At 42.3% G+C, this 15,377-nt stretch overlaps 1 protein-coding gene across 1 annotated transcript in view; it reads right to left on the minus strand.

Moving 5' to 3' along the window:
• LOC115213047 (F-box DNA helicase 1-like) overlaps positions 1 to 14,510 on the minus strand; it is a 47,789-nt gene extending 33,279 nt beyond the window's left edge. Inside the window, exons 1-5 of the mRNA XM_036504308.1 lie at positions 14,039 to 14,510; positions 13,262 to 13,978; positions 11,918 to 12,048; positions 9,862 to 9,979; positions 3,142 to 3,332 (exon numbers count right to left, since the gene is read on the minus strand). Of these exons, the coding sequence (XP_036360201.1) occupies positions 3,142 to 3,332; positions 9,862 to 9,979; positions 11,918 to 12,048; positions 13,262 to 13,978; positions 14,039 to 14,386 (1,505 nt within the window). The 5' untranslated portion in view covers positions 14,387 to 14,510. The remainder of the gene's footprint in view (positions 1 to 3,141; positions 3,333 to 9,861; positions 9,980 to 11,917; positions 12,049 to 13,261; positions 13,979 to 14,038) is intronic.
• Between the last annotated feature and the right edge of the window lie 867 nt (positions 14,511 to 15,377).

Consider the following 15,377-nt stretch of genomic DNA (forward strand, 5'->3'; position numbering starts at 1 on the left):
CCAGCGCCGTCTCCACTGGCTTCCGTGCCGGTGGCACATAAAATACACCAATCTGACCGTGGCCGTTGCCAGCCTCACCTGGCACCTGTGCAGGTGGCATGTAAAAAGCACCCACTACACTCATGGAGTGGTTGGCGTTAGGAAGGGCATCCAGCTGTAGAAACATTGCCAGATAAGGCTGGAGCCTGGTGCAGCCTTCTGGCTTCCCAGATCCCCGGTCGAACCGTCCAACCCATGCTAGCATGGAGAACGGACGTTAAACGATGATGATGATGATGTAGTTGAACTAAAACTAATTTTTAAATTGTGTTTATTGAAGAGTATGGTTAACTGGAAAATGTCTATCTATCAGTGTTAAGAAATATTTACCTATATTGAAGGTCACCTCGGGTGAGTAAGGGGGTGTAAAGCAGATGATCTTCCTATTTCTATTTTTCCTCTTCTTTACTGTTGAGCTAGTAACAGGTGTATATTTTATTTTTTCGCTAAAACCACTATCTTTTAAAGCCTTATTATAAACTGGGACAACGCTATTAAAAATGTCCTTATCGGAGGAAAGGCTAGAAATTCTCTTGCTAATATTTTTAACAAAATTTTTGAATACTATAGGGGGATGGCATGAACCTACATTAATATAACTAAGTCTATCATTGGGCTTCCAATAAGGCTTATAAATATTCTTATTTAGATCTAAGGAAACGTCTAGGAAATTGACAACCGTCAGGTTAGTATCTAAAGTTATACTAAGTTCGAAGTTAAAAATTTCCTCTATTTACATAATATTGAGGTCTCTTTCTTTCTTTTGTTATCTTACCGTTTTTACCAATATATATATATATATATCATCATCGTCGTTTAACGTCCGTTCTCCATGCTAGCATGGGTTGGACGGTTCGACCGGGGTTCTGGGAAGCCAGAAGGCTGCACCAGGCTCCAGTCTAATTTGGCAATGTTTCTACAGCTGGATGCCCTTCCTAACGCCAACCACTCCGTGAGTGTAGTGGGTGCTTTTTACGTGCCACCTGCACAGGTGCCAGGCGGGGCTGGCAACGGCCACGGTCAGATTGGTGTATTTTATGTGCCACCGGCACGGAAGCCAGTCGAGGCGGTGCTGGCATCGGCCACGAGTCGGATAGTGCTTTTTACGTACCACCAGACCAGGGATCCTGGCTGGTTCAATTCGATTTCGATATATATATATATATATGGAAAGGGTCATAGCCCAACTAATTAGGGAGAGAGTTAGTTTAGCCAAGATGCAGTATGGGTTTGTGCCAGAGAAAAGCACCACTGATGCTATATTTCTGGTAAGACAGCTGCAGGAGAAATACTTAGCCAAAGATAAACCTCTGTACATGGCTTTTGTTGACATAAAGAAAACCTTTGACAGGGTCCCCTGATCCCTTATCTGGTGGTCAATGCAGAAACTAGGGATAGATGTATAGTTAGTGAGAGCTGTACAAGCCATGTACAGGGATGCTGTTAGTAAGGTGAGTGTCTGCAATGAGTATAGTGGAAAATTCTGGGTAGTGGTCCACCAAGGATCAGTCCTCAGCCCTCTCTTATTCATCATAGTCCTCCATACAATAACAGAGAAATTCAAGATGGGATGTCTCTGGGAGCTCCTCTATGCTGATGACCTTGCTCTAATAGCTGAGTCACTATCAGAACTAGAGCAGAAAGTGTGGAAGTAAGGTCTAGAATCGGAGGGTTTTAGAATCTTAGAGTCAATCTAGCAAAAGCCAAAAGTCTTAATAAGCGGGAAAGCAGACAAACCACAAATCCCTTCAGGTAGATGGCCCTGATCGATCTGTAGAAAAGCCGTAGGTAGAAACTCCATAAGGTGTACCTGGTGTAAGCTATGGACACATAGGAGGTGTAGCAATATCAGAGAAAGGCTAACTGGGAAGATAACTTCTGTGTGTAGCAGAAGGTAACCAAGTCAGTAGTGGGGGTGGATGCTCTGAGAGCATAGCTGCTAGAATAAGAATAGCCTGGGCAAAGCTCAGAGTGAAAGGTAGACTGTATAACACATGTGTGTGAGCTGTGAATGCTGAGGACATGCGTAAGCTTGCAAGAAATGAAGCTAGATGTGTAATGTCAGCGTGCATACATGACAGAGTGCAAGCACCCTTAGAGAAAAGTTGGACACAAGAAACATCAGGTGTGGTGCGCAAGAGAGACGACTGCACTGTGTTGCATATGGAGGAGGACAGCCATGTGAAAAAGTGTCACACCCTAACAGTGGAGGGAATCTGTGGAAGAGGTAAACCCAGGAAGACCTGAGATGAGGTGGTGAAGCATGACCTTTGAACGTTGGGCCTCACGGAGGCAATGACAAGTAACCGAGACCTTTGGAGACATGCTGTGCTTGAGAAGACCTGGCAAGCCAAGTGAGACTGTAACCGTGGCTTATGCCAGGGTTGCATAACTGGCTCATTTGAGAGTACCCTTCAATCATTGGGTAATAAACTGTGCTTGAGAAGACCTGTTGAGTCAAGTGAAAGCATTGTCATGACCAATGCCAGTACTGCCTGATTGGAACCCGTGCTGGTGGAATGTAAAAAGCACCATTCAAGCATGGTCAATGCCAGTCCCACCAGACTGGCTCCCATGCCAGTGGCACGTAAAAAGCACCATATAAACGTGGTCGATGCCAGTGCCGCCCGACTGGTCCTGTGCCGGTGACATGTAAAGAATATCATTCAAGTGTGGTCAATGCCAGTACGACCTGATTGGCCCCCGTACTGGTGGCACAGTCAAACTGGAGCCTGATGCAGCTTCCTGGCTTGCCAGTCCTCCGTCAAACTGTCCAACCCATGTCAGCAGACGTTAAACCATGGTTATGATGATGATATAAGACGGGCTTCTTCTAGTTTCCGTTTACCAAATCTACCCACAAGGCTTTGGTCAGCCTGATGCTATAGTAGAAGACACTTGCCCAATGTGCCACACAGTGGGACTGAACCCAGAACCATGTGGTTGGGAAGTAAGCTTCTTAACCCACAGCTGCACCTGTGCCCATAAAAGTAAGATGGCTTGCTGGCCACACAGAAGGTTTTGTCACTTTGACTTCAAAAAGAAGTTACAGATAAAACATTCCTGATAGTCAAACAAAAGAGTAGAATTCAAAATACTTACGCATTCCAAAGTTTGTTAGCAGTAATGCATGTCATACCATAGAGATGCAATGCAATGGAATACACATTATCAAGTAAGATGTCTAGGGCACCATAATCTGAACACAGCAAGCTTTTCACAAGCAAATGGCATTCATTGACAGTTGCACACAAGATACACATTAAAGTTACCATAGACCAAGGGTTTGGTTTCTATTAATGAAGAAGAAAATTGGTTCAATGAAATTAATTAATTACATTATAATAAATAAGGGTAAACATCTCTATATATAAACAGCAAAATGTTTGTGTGTGTGTGTGTGTGTGTCCTTTATACAAATCCACAATTTTTCAGTTAGAGGGCTTGCACTTTCTATGGTCATTCAAAACCATGCAAGGGTGGTTGTGCATATCTTTACGTTTCCCCAGTCACCCGGCAAAGCCATTAAAAAAATCAACAGAAGTGACTTTTTTGTGAATTTTCTATCCAAAACCCAATCAAAATGCCCGAAACTTGATACACGAATTGAATGCCAGCTAGCTGTATGTGATTGGTCAGAGATTTGGGCAGTACTCGCGTGTATGTGTGCATGCACGCAGCTGTATATGCATGCACTAGCACTATGACCCGGTGTTGCCGGGTCATAGTTCTAGTCACAAAGCTAAACATTTATTAAGAATGATTTCAAATATTGGTACAAGGCCAGTAATTTCAGGGGTGGTGGGGGAGTAGGTCGATTACATGAAACCAGTGCTTAACTGGTACTTGTTTAATCAACTCTGAAAGGATGAAAGGCAAAATGCTGCTAAGCATTTTAGCTTGGTCTGCTAACAATTCTGCTAACTCACCGCCTTAAGAAAAAAAAAAAAAGAATCATTTATTAGTAACAATAACATTAACTAAGGAGTTGAACTGGCAGAATTGTTAGCACACTGGGCAAAATGCTTAGAAGCATTTCATCTGTCTTCATGTTCTGAGTCCAAATTCCACTGAAGTTGACTTTACCTTTCGTCCTTTTGGTCTTGATAAAATAAGTACCAGTTGAACACTGGGGTTGATGTAATGACTTACACTACCCCTGAAATTGCTGGCCTTGTGCCAAAATTTGAAATCGCTAATGATAACATTAACTACAACAAAAATTTTTAGATTGATACAAAGCTAGGAATTTGTCCAGGAATGGAATTCTAATCTCATTACATCTTCTTTGGCCACTTATTGCCAGGAGGGTTGTAGGGAGAAGAGTCCTCAAGCATACCTTCCACCGGGTTTTGTCAGAAGTCACTGTCTCCAATTGATCCCCAAATGAGACTAACTGAGCTCATAGATGTTATCCAACCATCTTGCTTGTGTTCTGCTTCTGGGTTTCTTGCTAGTTGGTTCTGCCCATTAAATCTGACTGGTGATTCTTTCCTGAGACATAGGAAATAGCAGCTCTACTTGGAGTGACTTTCTGATCTCTGAGCTACACACTCTGTCAAATAACATTACTCCAAAGACCCTGTGGAGGAACCCCCCATTTCAGCTACTTCATTATCATCATCGTTTAACGTCCGTTTTCCGCGCTAGCACGGGTTGGACGGTTCGACCGGGGTCTAGGGAGCCAGGGGCTGCACCAGGCTCCAGTCTGATCTGGCAGTGTTTCTACAGCTGGATGCCCTTCCTAACGCCAACCACTCCGCGAGTGTAGTGGGTGCTTTTTACATGCCACCTGCACAGGTGCCAGAGGGGTCTGGCATCGGCCGCGATCAGTTGGTGCATTTTTTTTTTTTTTGTGCTACCGGCACAGAAGCCAGTCAAGGCGGTGCTGGCATCGGTCACGTTCGGATGGTGCTTTTTATGTGCCACCGGCACAGAAGCCATTCGAGGCGGGGTTGGTATCGGTCACGTTCGGATGGTGCTTTTTATGTGCCACCGGCACAGAAGCCAGTGGAGGCTGCACTGGTAACGGGCACGTGCGGATGGTGCTTTTTATGTGTCACCGGCACAGGTATCACAACTACTTGTATTTGTAATCATATCCTTTCAGTCTTAACCCTTCTGTTACTATATTTCTCTTGCAATATACCAACTTTGCTTCAATTGATTTTAAAAATAATGAAAAATTTACTCAAATAACTCTCATTTATTAAACTGGTATTTGAAACATAAATTAACCTGAAATTTTGGTGGAAGATTCTAGCCCCCTGACCTGTGTATTCCACTCACATACCCTGTCTCACTGTATCCTTGCTATCTACTATCCCCCGATCTGTGTGTTCCACCCACGTGTAACAAGAAAACTTTTCACACACCCTACACCAACAAACCAATCTCCATCTCTTCTCTTCCTCACATTTCCTCCTTCATTCACTATGCCTACCTCTCACTCCCCAATCCTGTCCTCAGGGCCCTGTTCTTCTGTATCATTGCTATTGATAACCATGTATTTTCTTTGTGACAGCGCACCAGTTTCTGTCTTCATTCCTGATCTCTCTCTCTCTCTCTCTCTCTCTGGCCAAGTAACCTTGTACCTCTTCTACAGAAAGACACCTGTTTCTCTGTCTCACTATAACCGTTCATCATCCAACATAAGATCACCTCCTCCAATGCCCCCACCTTTCTAATGATAATGATAATAATAATGAAATTATTGTATACAGTGCTCAGGTGCACCAAAATTTGTCAGAAAGTGCATATAAAGTACATGCAGTAATGTAAAAATGTCTGGAAAGCGAACAATGTATGAGTGAGATACATGCCTGTGTGTGTATGGAGGGGAGAAAATCAGGTGTAGTGTTGGCGAATCTCAGAAAGCATGGAAGTTTTGAAGGATGCAGTGCTCCGACAACTAACAACTGATGCCGGCAGTTTGTTCCATGCTTCAGCAACTCTCAGCGTGAAAAAATGTTTCCTGAAGTCATGGGAGCTGTGCTGTTTTGTCTTGCAGGTTACTTGGTGACCCTGTCAGTGCAGGTGCTGCATAAAAAGCATCCAGTCCACACTGTAAAGTGGTTGGCATTTGAAAGGGCATCTAGCTGTACAAAAAAACCTTGCCAAAACTGACCTCGCTTGTGTTTGTGTCATGTAAAAAGCACTAAGTCCGCTCTGCTGAGTGGTTGGCATCTGGAAGGGCATCCAGCTGTAAAAATCCTACCAAAACAGTTGCAGAAGACTGGTCTAGGCTTCTGCCCGGCCTGCTCCTGTCAAACCGTCCCACCCATGCAGCATTGAAGGCGGATGTTAAACAATGATGGTGATGATGACTTCAAAACTGGGGTTGGCTTCAGGCAGGTTAATATCAAAAGGGATCAGGAAGGGAATTGACAGTAGTATGTTACATATACCTATTTTATCGACCCTTGAGTGATAAAATGAGCAGTTGACACTAGTGGGTTTGAACTCAAAATATAAATCGATGGAATTAACTCAAAGTCCTCAACTACAAACAACAGAAACTGTTACAGAGTTCCCAAATGCACAAAACAGTAACCTGTTGTTTGGAGTTGAATAATAGGTAATAAGCACTCCTCTGTGTGAGAACAAAGTTTAGTCTCATTTTAGAAAGTCCTTCCTGTTGAACGACTTCTTGTTTGCTCCTTGTGCATTTACTTTTGGGCATTTTATCAGGTGAATTTCTTCTGAGGCTTTCATCCTTTGAGTTTTGAGCATCATGACAGTTAATACTTCAAAAAGTCAGTTAGAATTCAGTGACATTATTGGTTTCAAATTTTGGCACAAGGTCATCAAGTTTGGGGGATGGGGTAAGTTGATTACATCAGCCTCAGTGTTCAGCTGGTACCGAGCTGGCAGAATTGTTAGCATGCCGGGCGAAATGCTTAGCAGTATTTCGTCTGCCGCTACGTTCTGAGTTCAAATTCCGCCGAGGTCGACTTTGCCTTTCATCCTTTCGGGGTCGATTAAATAAGTACCAGTTACGCACTGGGGTCGATATAATCGACTTAATCCGTTTGTCTGTCCTTGTTTGTCCTCTCTGTGTTTAGCCCCTTGTGGGTAGTAAAGAAATAGGTACTTATTTTATCAACCTCAAAAAGATGAAAGGCAAAGTCTACCTCAGTGGTATTTGAAAAGGCGACGAGCTAGCAGAAGCGTTAGCACACCGGGCAAAATGCTTTGCGGTACTTCGTCTGCCGTTACGTTGTGAGTTCAAATTCCGCCGAGGTCGACTTTGCCTTTCATCCTTTCGGGGTCAATAAATTAAGTACCAGTTGCACACTGGGGTCAATGTAATCGACATAATACCTATGTCTGTCCTTGTTTGTCCCCTCTATGTTTAGCCCCTTGTGGGTAATAAAGAAATAGGTATTTGAACTCAGAACATAAAGACAGACAAAAAGCTGCTAAGCATTTCACCTAATGTGTTAATGATTTTGCCAGCTTGCAAACTTCATTCAGTGATATCAATAATTAATGATTTTATTTACTTATTATTTATTAATGATTTAATTAGAGAAAGAGAGCTTGGACATGGAAAAAACGTTTAAGTGATATTCCAGTGTCATTTGTATTCCAGCAGCAATCTAAGTGATACCAGTATCTATTGAGTTTGAACAGGAGTGGAGTTATCACACAGTTGATTATTGCAATGATGTTTTTGTTAGTAATGTAGGGCCTACAATACATTTACTCTTTTACTTGTTTCAGTCATTTGACTGCGGCCATGCTGGAGCACCGCCTTTTTAGTCATGCAAATCGACCCCAGGACTTATTCTTTGGAAGCCTATTATTTATTCTGTTGGTCTCTTTTGCCGAACCGCTAAGTTACGGGGACGTAAACACACCAGCATCGGCTGTCAAGCGATGTTGGGGGGACAAACACAGACACACAAACACACACATACATATATATATATATATATACCTATATATGACAGGCTTCTTTCAGTTTCCGTCTACCAAATTTGGTCGACCCGAGGCTATAGTAGAAGACACTTGCTCAAGGTGCCACGCAGTGGGACTGAACCTGGGACCATGTGGTTGGTAAGCAAACTACTTACCACACAGCCACTCCTACGCCTATATTCAACATTTGTTGAATATTTTCTTCAAGCTCTTTCCAGAAGAAATTTTTTGTCAGGATGAACACTAGGACCACAAGATATGTATGTCAACAGGGCAATGCCACCTTCATTACATCAATGGGAAAGATGAAGGCTTATCTCAGAATGCTTTTTCTGATGCTAGTTGCACAGTGCCTAAATTACAGAGACCACTGGAACAGAAAGTCATCGTCATCATCATCATCATCGTTTAACGTCTGTTCTCCATGCTCGCATGGGTTGGACGGTTCAACTGGGGATCTGGGAAGCCAGGGGCTGCTCCAGGCTCCAGTCTGATCTGGCAGAGTTTCTACGGCTGGATACCCTTCCTAACGCCAACCACTCTGCGAGTGTAGTGGGTGCTTTTTACGTGCCACTTGCACAGGTGCCAGGCAAGGCTGGCAACGGCCACGGTCGGATTGGTGCATTTTACGTGCCACCAGCACGGAAGCCAGTCGAGGCGGCACAGTTCTGATAAAGCAATACAAGGTCAGTCAAACATTTCATGGAGTTTATTTAGGATTATATTAACTAATTTGTTCTTTACCTTTTAATTTGGTAAAATACAATTTGGCAGTGAACTGTACTCTTTATCATATTGGTTTCAAATTGATTGCATCAACCCCAGTGTTCAACCAGTACTTATTTTATTGACCTTGAGAGACGAAAGACAAATCCGACTTTGGCAGAATTTGAACTCAGAATATGAAGACAGATAAAATGTACTCAACATGCTACTGATTTTGCCAGCTCGCTGCCTTTGTACTCTTTCCCATATTGGCAATATGTGGAGGCGCAATGGCCCAGTGGTTAGGGCAGCGGACTCGCGGTCGTAGGATTGTGGTTTTGATTCCCAGACCGGGCGTTGTGAGTGTTTATTGAACGAAAACACCTAAAGCTCCACGTGGCTCCGGCAGGGGATGGTGGTGATCCCTGCTGTACTCTTTCACCACAACTTTCTCTCACTCTTACTTCCTGTTTCTGTTGTACCTGTATTTCAAAGGGCCGGCCTTGTCACTCTCTGTGTCACGCTGAATCATCATCATCATCATCATCATCGTTTAGCGTCCGTTTTCCATGCTAGCATGGGTTGGACGGTTCTACTGGGGTCTGTGAAGCCAGAAGGCTGCATCAGGCCCAGTCTGATCTGGCAGTGTTTCTACGGCTGGATGCCCTTCCTAACGCCAACCACTCCGTGAGTGTAGTGGGTGCTTTTTACGTGCCACCCGCACAGGTGCCAGACAGAGCTGGCAAACGGCCACGAACGGATGGTGCTTTTTATGTGCCACCGGCACGAGGGCCAGGCGAGGCTGGCAACGGACACGAAACGGGGCGGTGCTGGCAACGGTCGCAAAACGGAAGGTTCTCTTACATGCCACCGGCACCGAGAACTACGTTAAGGGTACACGTGTCTGTGGAGTGCTCAGCCACTTACACGTTAATTTCACGAGCAGGCTGTTCCGTTGATTCGGATCAACCGGAACCCTCGTCGTTGGAACCGATGGAGTGCTTCCATCCATTGGCAATAGACACTACTCATGGTAGCAGTTTAGTTAAACTTTTGACAAAGGGAAAATCCCTGTACCCCCAGTGATTGGATAAGAATCAAACTGCAGCTTCTGTTCCTAGTTCATTCATCAAAAATACACAAAATAAAGAAGTTATTTAGTCCATATAAAGGCCGGGGGGGGGGGTTCCTTACCTTGTCTACCATGCAGTCCTGAAATTGAGTTTTCATCAGAAACAAAGCCTTCTCATAGCAAGGGTGCTGATAAAGACAAGGCAGAAAATTTTGGTAGCAGCTGTGTTGTTTCATGTAACTGAAAAAGAAAAAAATGAAGATGATGTTCAGATCAAAGAAATGAAGAGTTTTCAGAAACATTAGAGCAGTACAAGATTAAATGTCTTGCAGTGTATCATATTACCCCAAGGTGAATTCAAAGGATTGAGTGCACTCTTCATTTTTCTGAGGTTACTAACACAGGTATGGCAGTTTGCTTCCCAACCACATGGTTCCAGGTTGAGTTCCACCGCATGGCACCTTGGGTAAGTGTCTTCTACTATAGCCTCAGGCCAACCAAAGCCTTGTGAGTGGATATGGTAGACAGAAACTGAAAGAAGCCTGTATATGTGCGTGTGTTTCTGTACTTGTCTTCCACTACTGCATGACAACTGGTGTTGGTGTGTTTACACCCCTGTAACTTATCCCGCGCATTTACTATGTTTACGATAGAGATCTCAACGGTAGACATATTGCTGCTGCTGATTATTTCAAGGTACCAAATGTTAAATGTAAAATATTGAAAGAAAACAGACGTGTTAAAATATCATATCGCCCTAGGTGGACCTGGGCAACCAACGCTATTAGTTATGATAAAGGCGACCCTAACCCATACCCATCTATGATTATCAGGGGAAGTCAACGATGGGATATGGCAGATGTTGGATGGTTTGACTGGGCTATCCAACCCATGCCAGCATAGACAATGGACATTTGATGATGATGATGATGATGACAGTAAGTGTTGCGTCAACACTAATGTCTTGTGTTTCTAAGCTCAAATTTAATAATATTGGTTTCAAATTTTGGCACAAGGCTACCAATTTCAGGTAAGGGGGTAACTCGATTAATCCAACCCTTGTTCTCAATGCCATCTCGAATATAACAAGACCCTAACTTTTTTTTACATAAAAATCAGTAATATATTTTATACTTGAATATACCCTATCTCCCCACTCCTGCCAATTTTGGAGCCGATACTTTGTATTTAATTTCAAGCAATATAGATGCAGGTACAGCTGAGAAGTTTGCTTCCCAACCATAATTTTGGGTTCAGTTCCACTGTGTGGCACCTTGGGAAAATGTATTCTACCTATAGACCCAGGCTGACCAAAGTCTCTGAGTGGATTTAGTTGATAGAAACTGAAAGCCTGTCAATATATATATATACATACATACATATATGGATGGAAGCACTCCCTCGGTTCCGACGACGAGGGTTCCGGTTGATCCGATCAACGGAACAGCCTGCTCGTGAAATTAACGTGTAAGTGGCTGAGCACTCCACAGACACGTGCACCCTTAACATAGTTCTCGGGGATATTCAACGTGACACAGAGAGTGACAAGGCCGACCCTTTGAAATACAGGTACAACAGAAACAGGAAGTAAGAGTGAGAGAAAGTTGTGGTGAAAGAGTACAGCAGGGATCACCACCATCCCCTGCCGGAGCCTCGTGGAGCTTTTAGGTGTTTTCGCTCAATAAACACTCACAACGCCCGGTCTGGGAATCGAAACCGCGATCCTACGACCACGAGTCCGCTGCCCTAACCACTGGGCCATTGCGCCTCCACACATATATATATTTATGTATGTATAGGTGCATTTTACTGTCTCCTTTCCATGGGATCATATGATAGTTGTGAATGTCGTTGTCACGCGAGCAGAGTCTGTTTCAAATCATCCATTTGAGGGTTGGTGATAGGAAGGATGTGTGGTCATAGAAAATCTGCCTGACCATGCAAACATGGGCAAAGTGGATGTTGAATCAATAATAATGATACACTAGTAAATACAGTAATATACTACTGGCAATCATCTACTGGATCTTAACACCAGAAGATTCTGGTAGGAAGTGAACTCAGAAAAGAGGCATACATATTAAACTAACAAGCAGGGTAAGAGTATACATGACTGGCTTTGCCAAATCATGCTCAGTTGTAAAACTGCAAATACACAAGAAGTAGAAGAAACTTTACCGTATAAAATGAGGCAAAAAGGAAACAGGATCTGTGAAACCATTCTTATGAAGCTGTTGACGGAATTTATTTTGCTGATTTCGTTTGGCATTTTTGCGTACTTTATAGTAGAGCAACTTTGAAAGCATAAACTATCAAAAGAGAAAATATACAAAGAAGTGATCATAAAGTGTTAATTGTTGTTGTTGCTGTTTAGTTGTATGTCATCCCTTAATTGTTCTCATCATGAGAGACCCCAACTTATTCTATATCTAAGACTAGAATATCCAATTCTTCTTTTAAGCCAGCAGGATGTGACTTGAGGAAAATTTCGCTGCTATTTCTAGCATTTAAAGTGAGTGCATAGAACAGTGGTTCTCAACTAGGGTCTATGTAAGATTTTTAGTAAATTGGGTACCCACTTGCAGTATTTGAAGGGTCCATGAAAAAATATTGTTTTGGATGTCTTTATTGCTAGAAACAATAAGTTTTTTTCTCTAACATTTTACCTAGTTTAACCTACACAAGTTAATGGGTGAACAACAAAAGAGGAATTTTAAAGAAGCTTCTATAAAATTAGTTTTTAAACACTGAATGTCTATGGGGGTCCACCAAAGTAAAATAGTAATCAAAGGGATCCCTAGATAAAAAATAGTTGAGAACAACTGGTATAGAGTCTCTCTTTGATGATAAATAAGAAGGGTGGGTACAGCTTAAGTTTTGTTTTAGATTAAGGTGAAGAAACTGAAATTCGTATAAGTGAAGTTGCTTCATCAGATGTGATATATATAGGAGTGGCTGTGTGGTAAGTAGCTTGCTTACGAACTTCATGGTTCCGGGTTCAGTCCCACTGCGTGACACCTTGGGCAAGTGTCTTCTGCTATAGCCTCGGGCCGACCAATGCCTTGTGAGTGGATTTGGTAGACAGAAACTGAAAGAAGCCTGTCGTATATGTGTATATATGTATGTGTATGTGTGTATGTTGGTGTGTCTGTGTTTGTCCCCCTAGCATTGCTTGACAACCGATGCTAGTGTGTTTACGTCCCGGTAACTTAGCGGTTCGGCAAAAGAGACCGATAGAATAAGTACTAGGCTTCCAAAGAATAAGTCCTGGGGTCGATTTGCTCGACTAAAGGCGGTGCTCCAGCATGGCCACAGTCAACTGACTGAAACAAGTAAAAGAGTAAAAAGAGAGAGTATCATGGCACATGATATGAAATTAATGAAACTCGACTAAATCTAAAAACTCAACATATGATATTCTCTGATCTGCCGGAGTGGATCTCATCCCGATATTAATCATTACTCATTTTGCCCCACCATTAGTTTTATTACACATAAAGAAAAAAAATTGCAGTGACTTACTTTGGTTTTATTTATCACACGATTCCAGTCTGTACACACCTGGGGACAGGTATAGAATAAATCACGAGCTGGTAATTGACAGAAAATGATCCTCTTTAGTTCTTCGGGTAATCGATCGAAGAAATTGACCTTTTCTAAGATATCATCACAGCTGTCGCCAAAAAGACCATAATGTTTCTCTGCAAAATTGCATGCACTACTAGTGTTGTTGTTGTTACCTTCACCATCGTCAGAGTCACTTAACACTATTGCAGCTGATTGTATTCGGTAGGGAGGTCTTTTACGTTTTCTGACATTCGTCGACCGACGATCTTCAGAACTTTTCTTCACCGTCGTTGCTACAGGATGGGAAGACCCGATGCGTTTACTGTCATCATTAACAGAAGGATCGGAGGGAGGAACTTGAGAAGGGTTCGGATTTTCACGAGGTACAACAGTTTTTTTGGGCGAACTACTGTAAAATTGTAAGAGGCTACTCTGGTTTTCAATCTGATGATTCTTTTTCTTTCGTGTTTGTTTACGAGGCTGTAAAAATTTATTTATATTTCCCGCCTTGCTCAAAACGGAAAACGGGTTCACGAGAGCTTTGGAGCCTTCTTCCGTGTTTTGATAATCGAAACACTGGCTTGTTGTCATAAGAATTTTACTCTTTCCCGAATAACTGTTACAAATTTTAAATGCATGATTAGTAGACACAGTCTGTTTTGTTTCGGAAATCGGATTTGCAGTCTGTTTTGTTTCGGATATTGGATTTGCAGTCTGTTTTGTTTCGGATATTGGATTTGCATGAGCAATTGTCACATCTTTTACGAGTGGATCTTTTGATTTTTCGATATTTTGTGGTCGAGGTGCATTTAAACCAATTAACTGACTGGCTTTTGTAAATCCCGTAAACTTATCCGTAAGTTTACTCTCTCGATTTCCAGTGAAAGCAGAATTACTTTGGGACACGTTTGGGTCCAAACCATCGTTCATGTCAGTGCAGCCCCTCTTTTGATTGTTGTTATTATTAGGACCTAGACACTGACCGGCAGTTTCAGTAGGCAGTGTATGATTGGAAGTTGATGGGGAAGATTCAGATAAATACGTCCTATTCCGGGCTTTTCTAAGTCCAAGCCGGGACATCGTGTTTCTTCAAGTCACACAGAATATCTTTTAGTATTTTCAAGTAAAGAGAGCTCTTCTTTGGAATGACTGAAAGAAAGCTATAAGAAACGATTACTATACGAAAACCCAACAGCAGTATATCGTATGCTAACATTTTTATAGTGTAGTGAACTAAGAAAATTTAGTTTGTCACTATCACATAATCAGCATCGAAAACTATCGATATCCAAATTAGTGACAGGTTTTTTTAAAGAGGAAGGGGAGGCAACTCTGGATTCCAGTTTTTTGTATTACTAAAATGCATTCAATAAGTATTGATAAATTGTCAAGAGAATCCAGGTTAAAATAATAATAATGATAATAATAATAATAATAATAATAATAATAATAATAATAATAAATGCCCTGATGCAGTACCAGGCAGTGGCTCTCATGGCTTCTGATCTTAACTGATTGGAAGTGTTATCATGTACATTGTTTTGTCTGTTATCATGTACATTGTTTTGTCTGTTATCATGTACATTGTTTTGTCTTGGTATAAAAGATGGGCTACAGCAAATATTCTGCTCAATACCACAGATTTGCTTGTCAGTTGTTTGACCTTAACCAGTTGAGCATGTCCCTTAGTGGCTGACGATATGTGCATCTCTGATCACGAGCAGTAGTAATGGGGGAGCATCATGGCCATGTGTTGAGAGGTATTCTTTGGGGTTTGAATAGTTCACCTTTGGAAACATGGGTGTTTCGTTCATCATCCTAAAGCAACCCTTATTCAGGGACCTTTTGAGCAGGATGGGCTACTCGACCTGAAGAAAATTCTAACTGGGCCCCACCTGCAAGGTCATGTGCTGTTTATCTTGATATGAGATCACCATGTCACGCACATATGGTTGTGATGCATGTGCCTGGTGTACCCTTATCAGACGGGTAGTCATGATGGGTATATTGGGTTTCGTATATTTTACCCCAGTGTCACTTTGATGGCATGAACTGCTCTCTCACTCAATAA

Source organism: Octopus sinensis, linkage group LG6 (genome assembly GCF_006345805.1).
Source record: "Octopus sinensis linkage group LG6, ASM634580v1, whole genome shotgun sequence".
Lineage (NCBI taxonomy): Eukaryota > Metazoa > Mollusca > Cephalopoda > Octopoda > Octopodidae > Octopus > Octopus sinensis.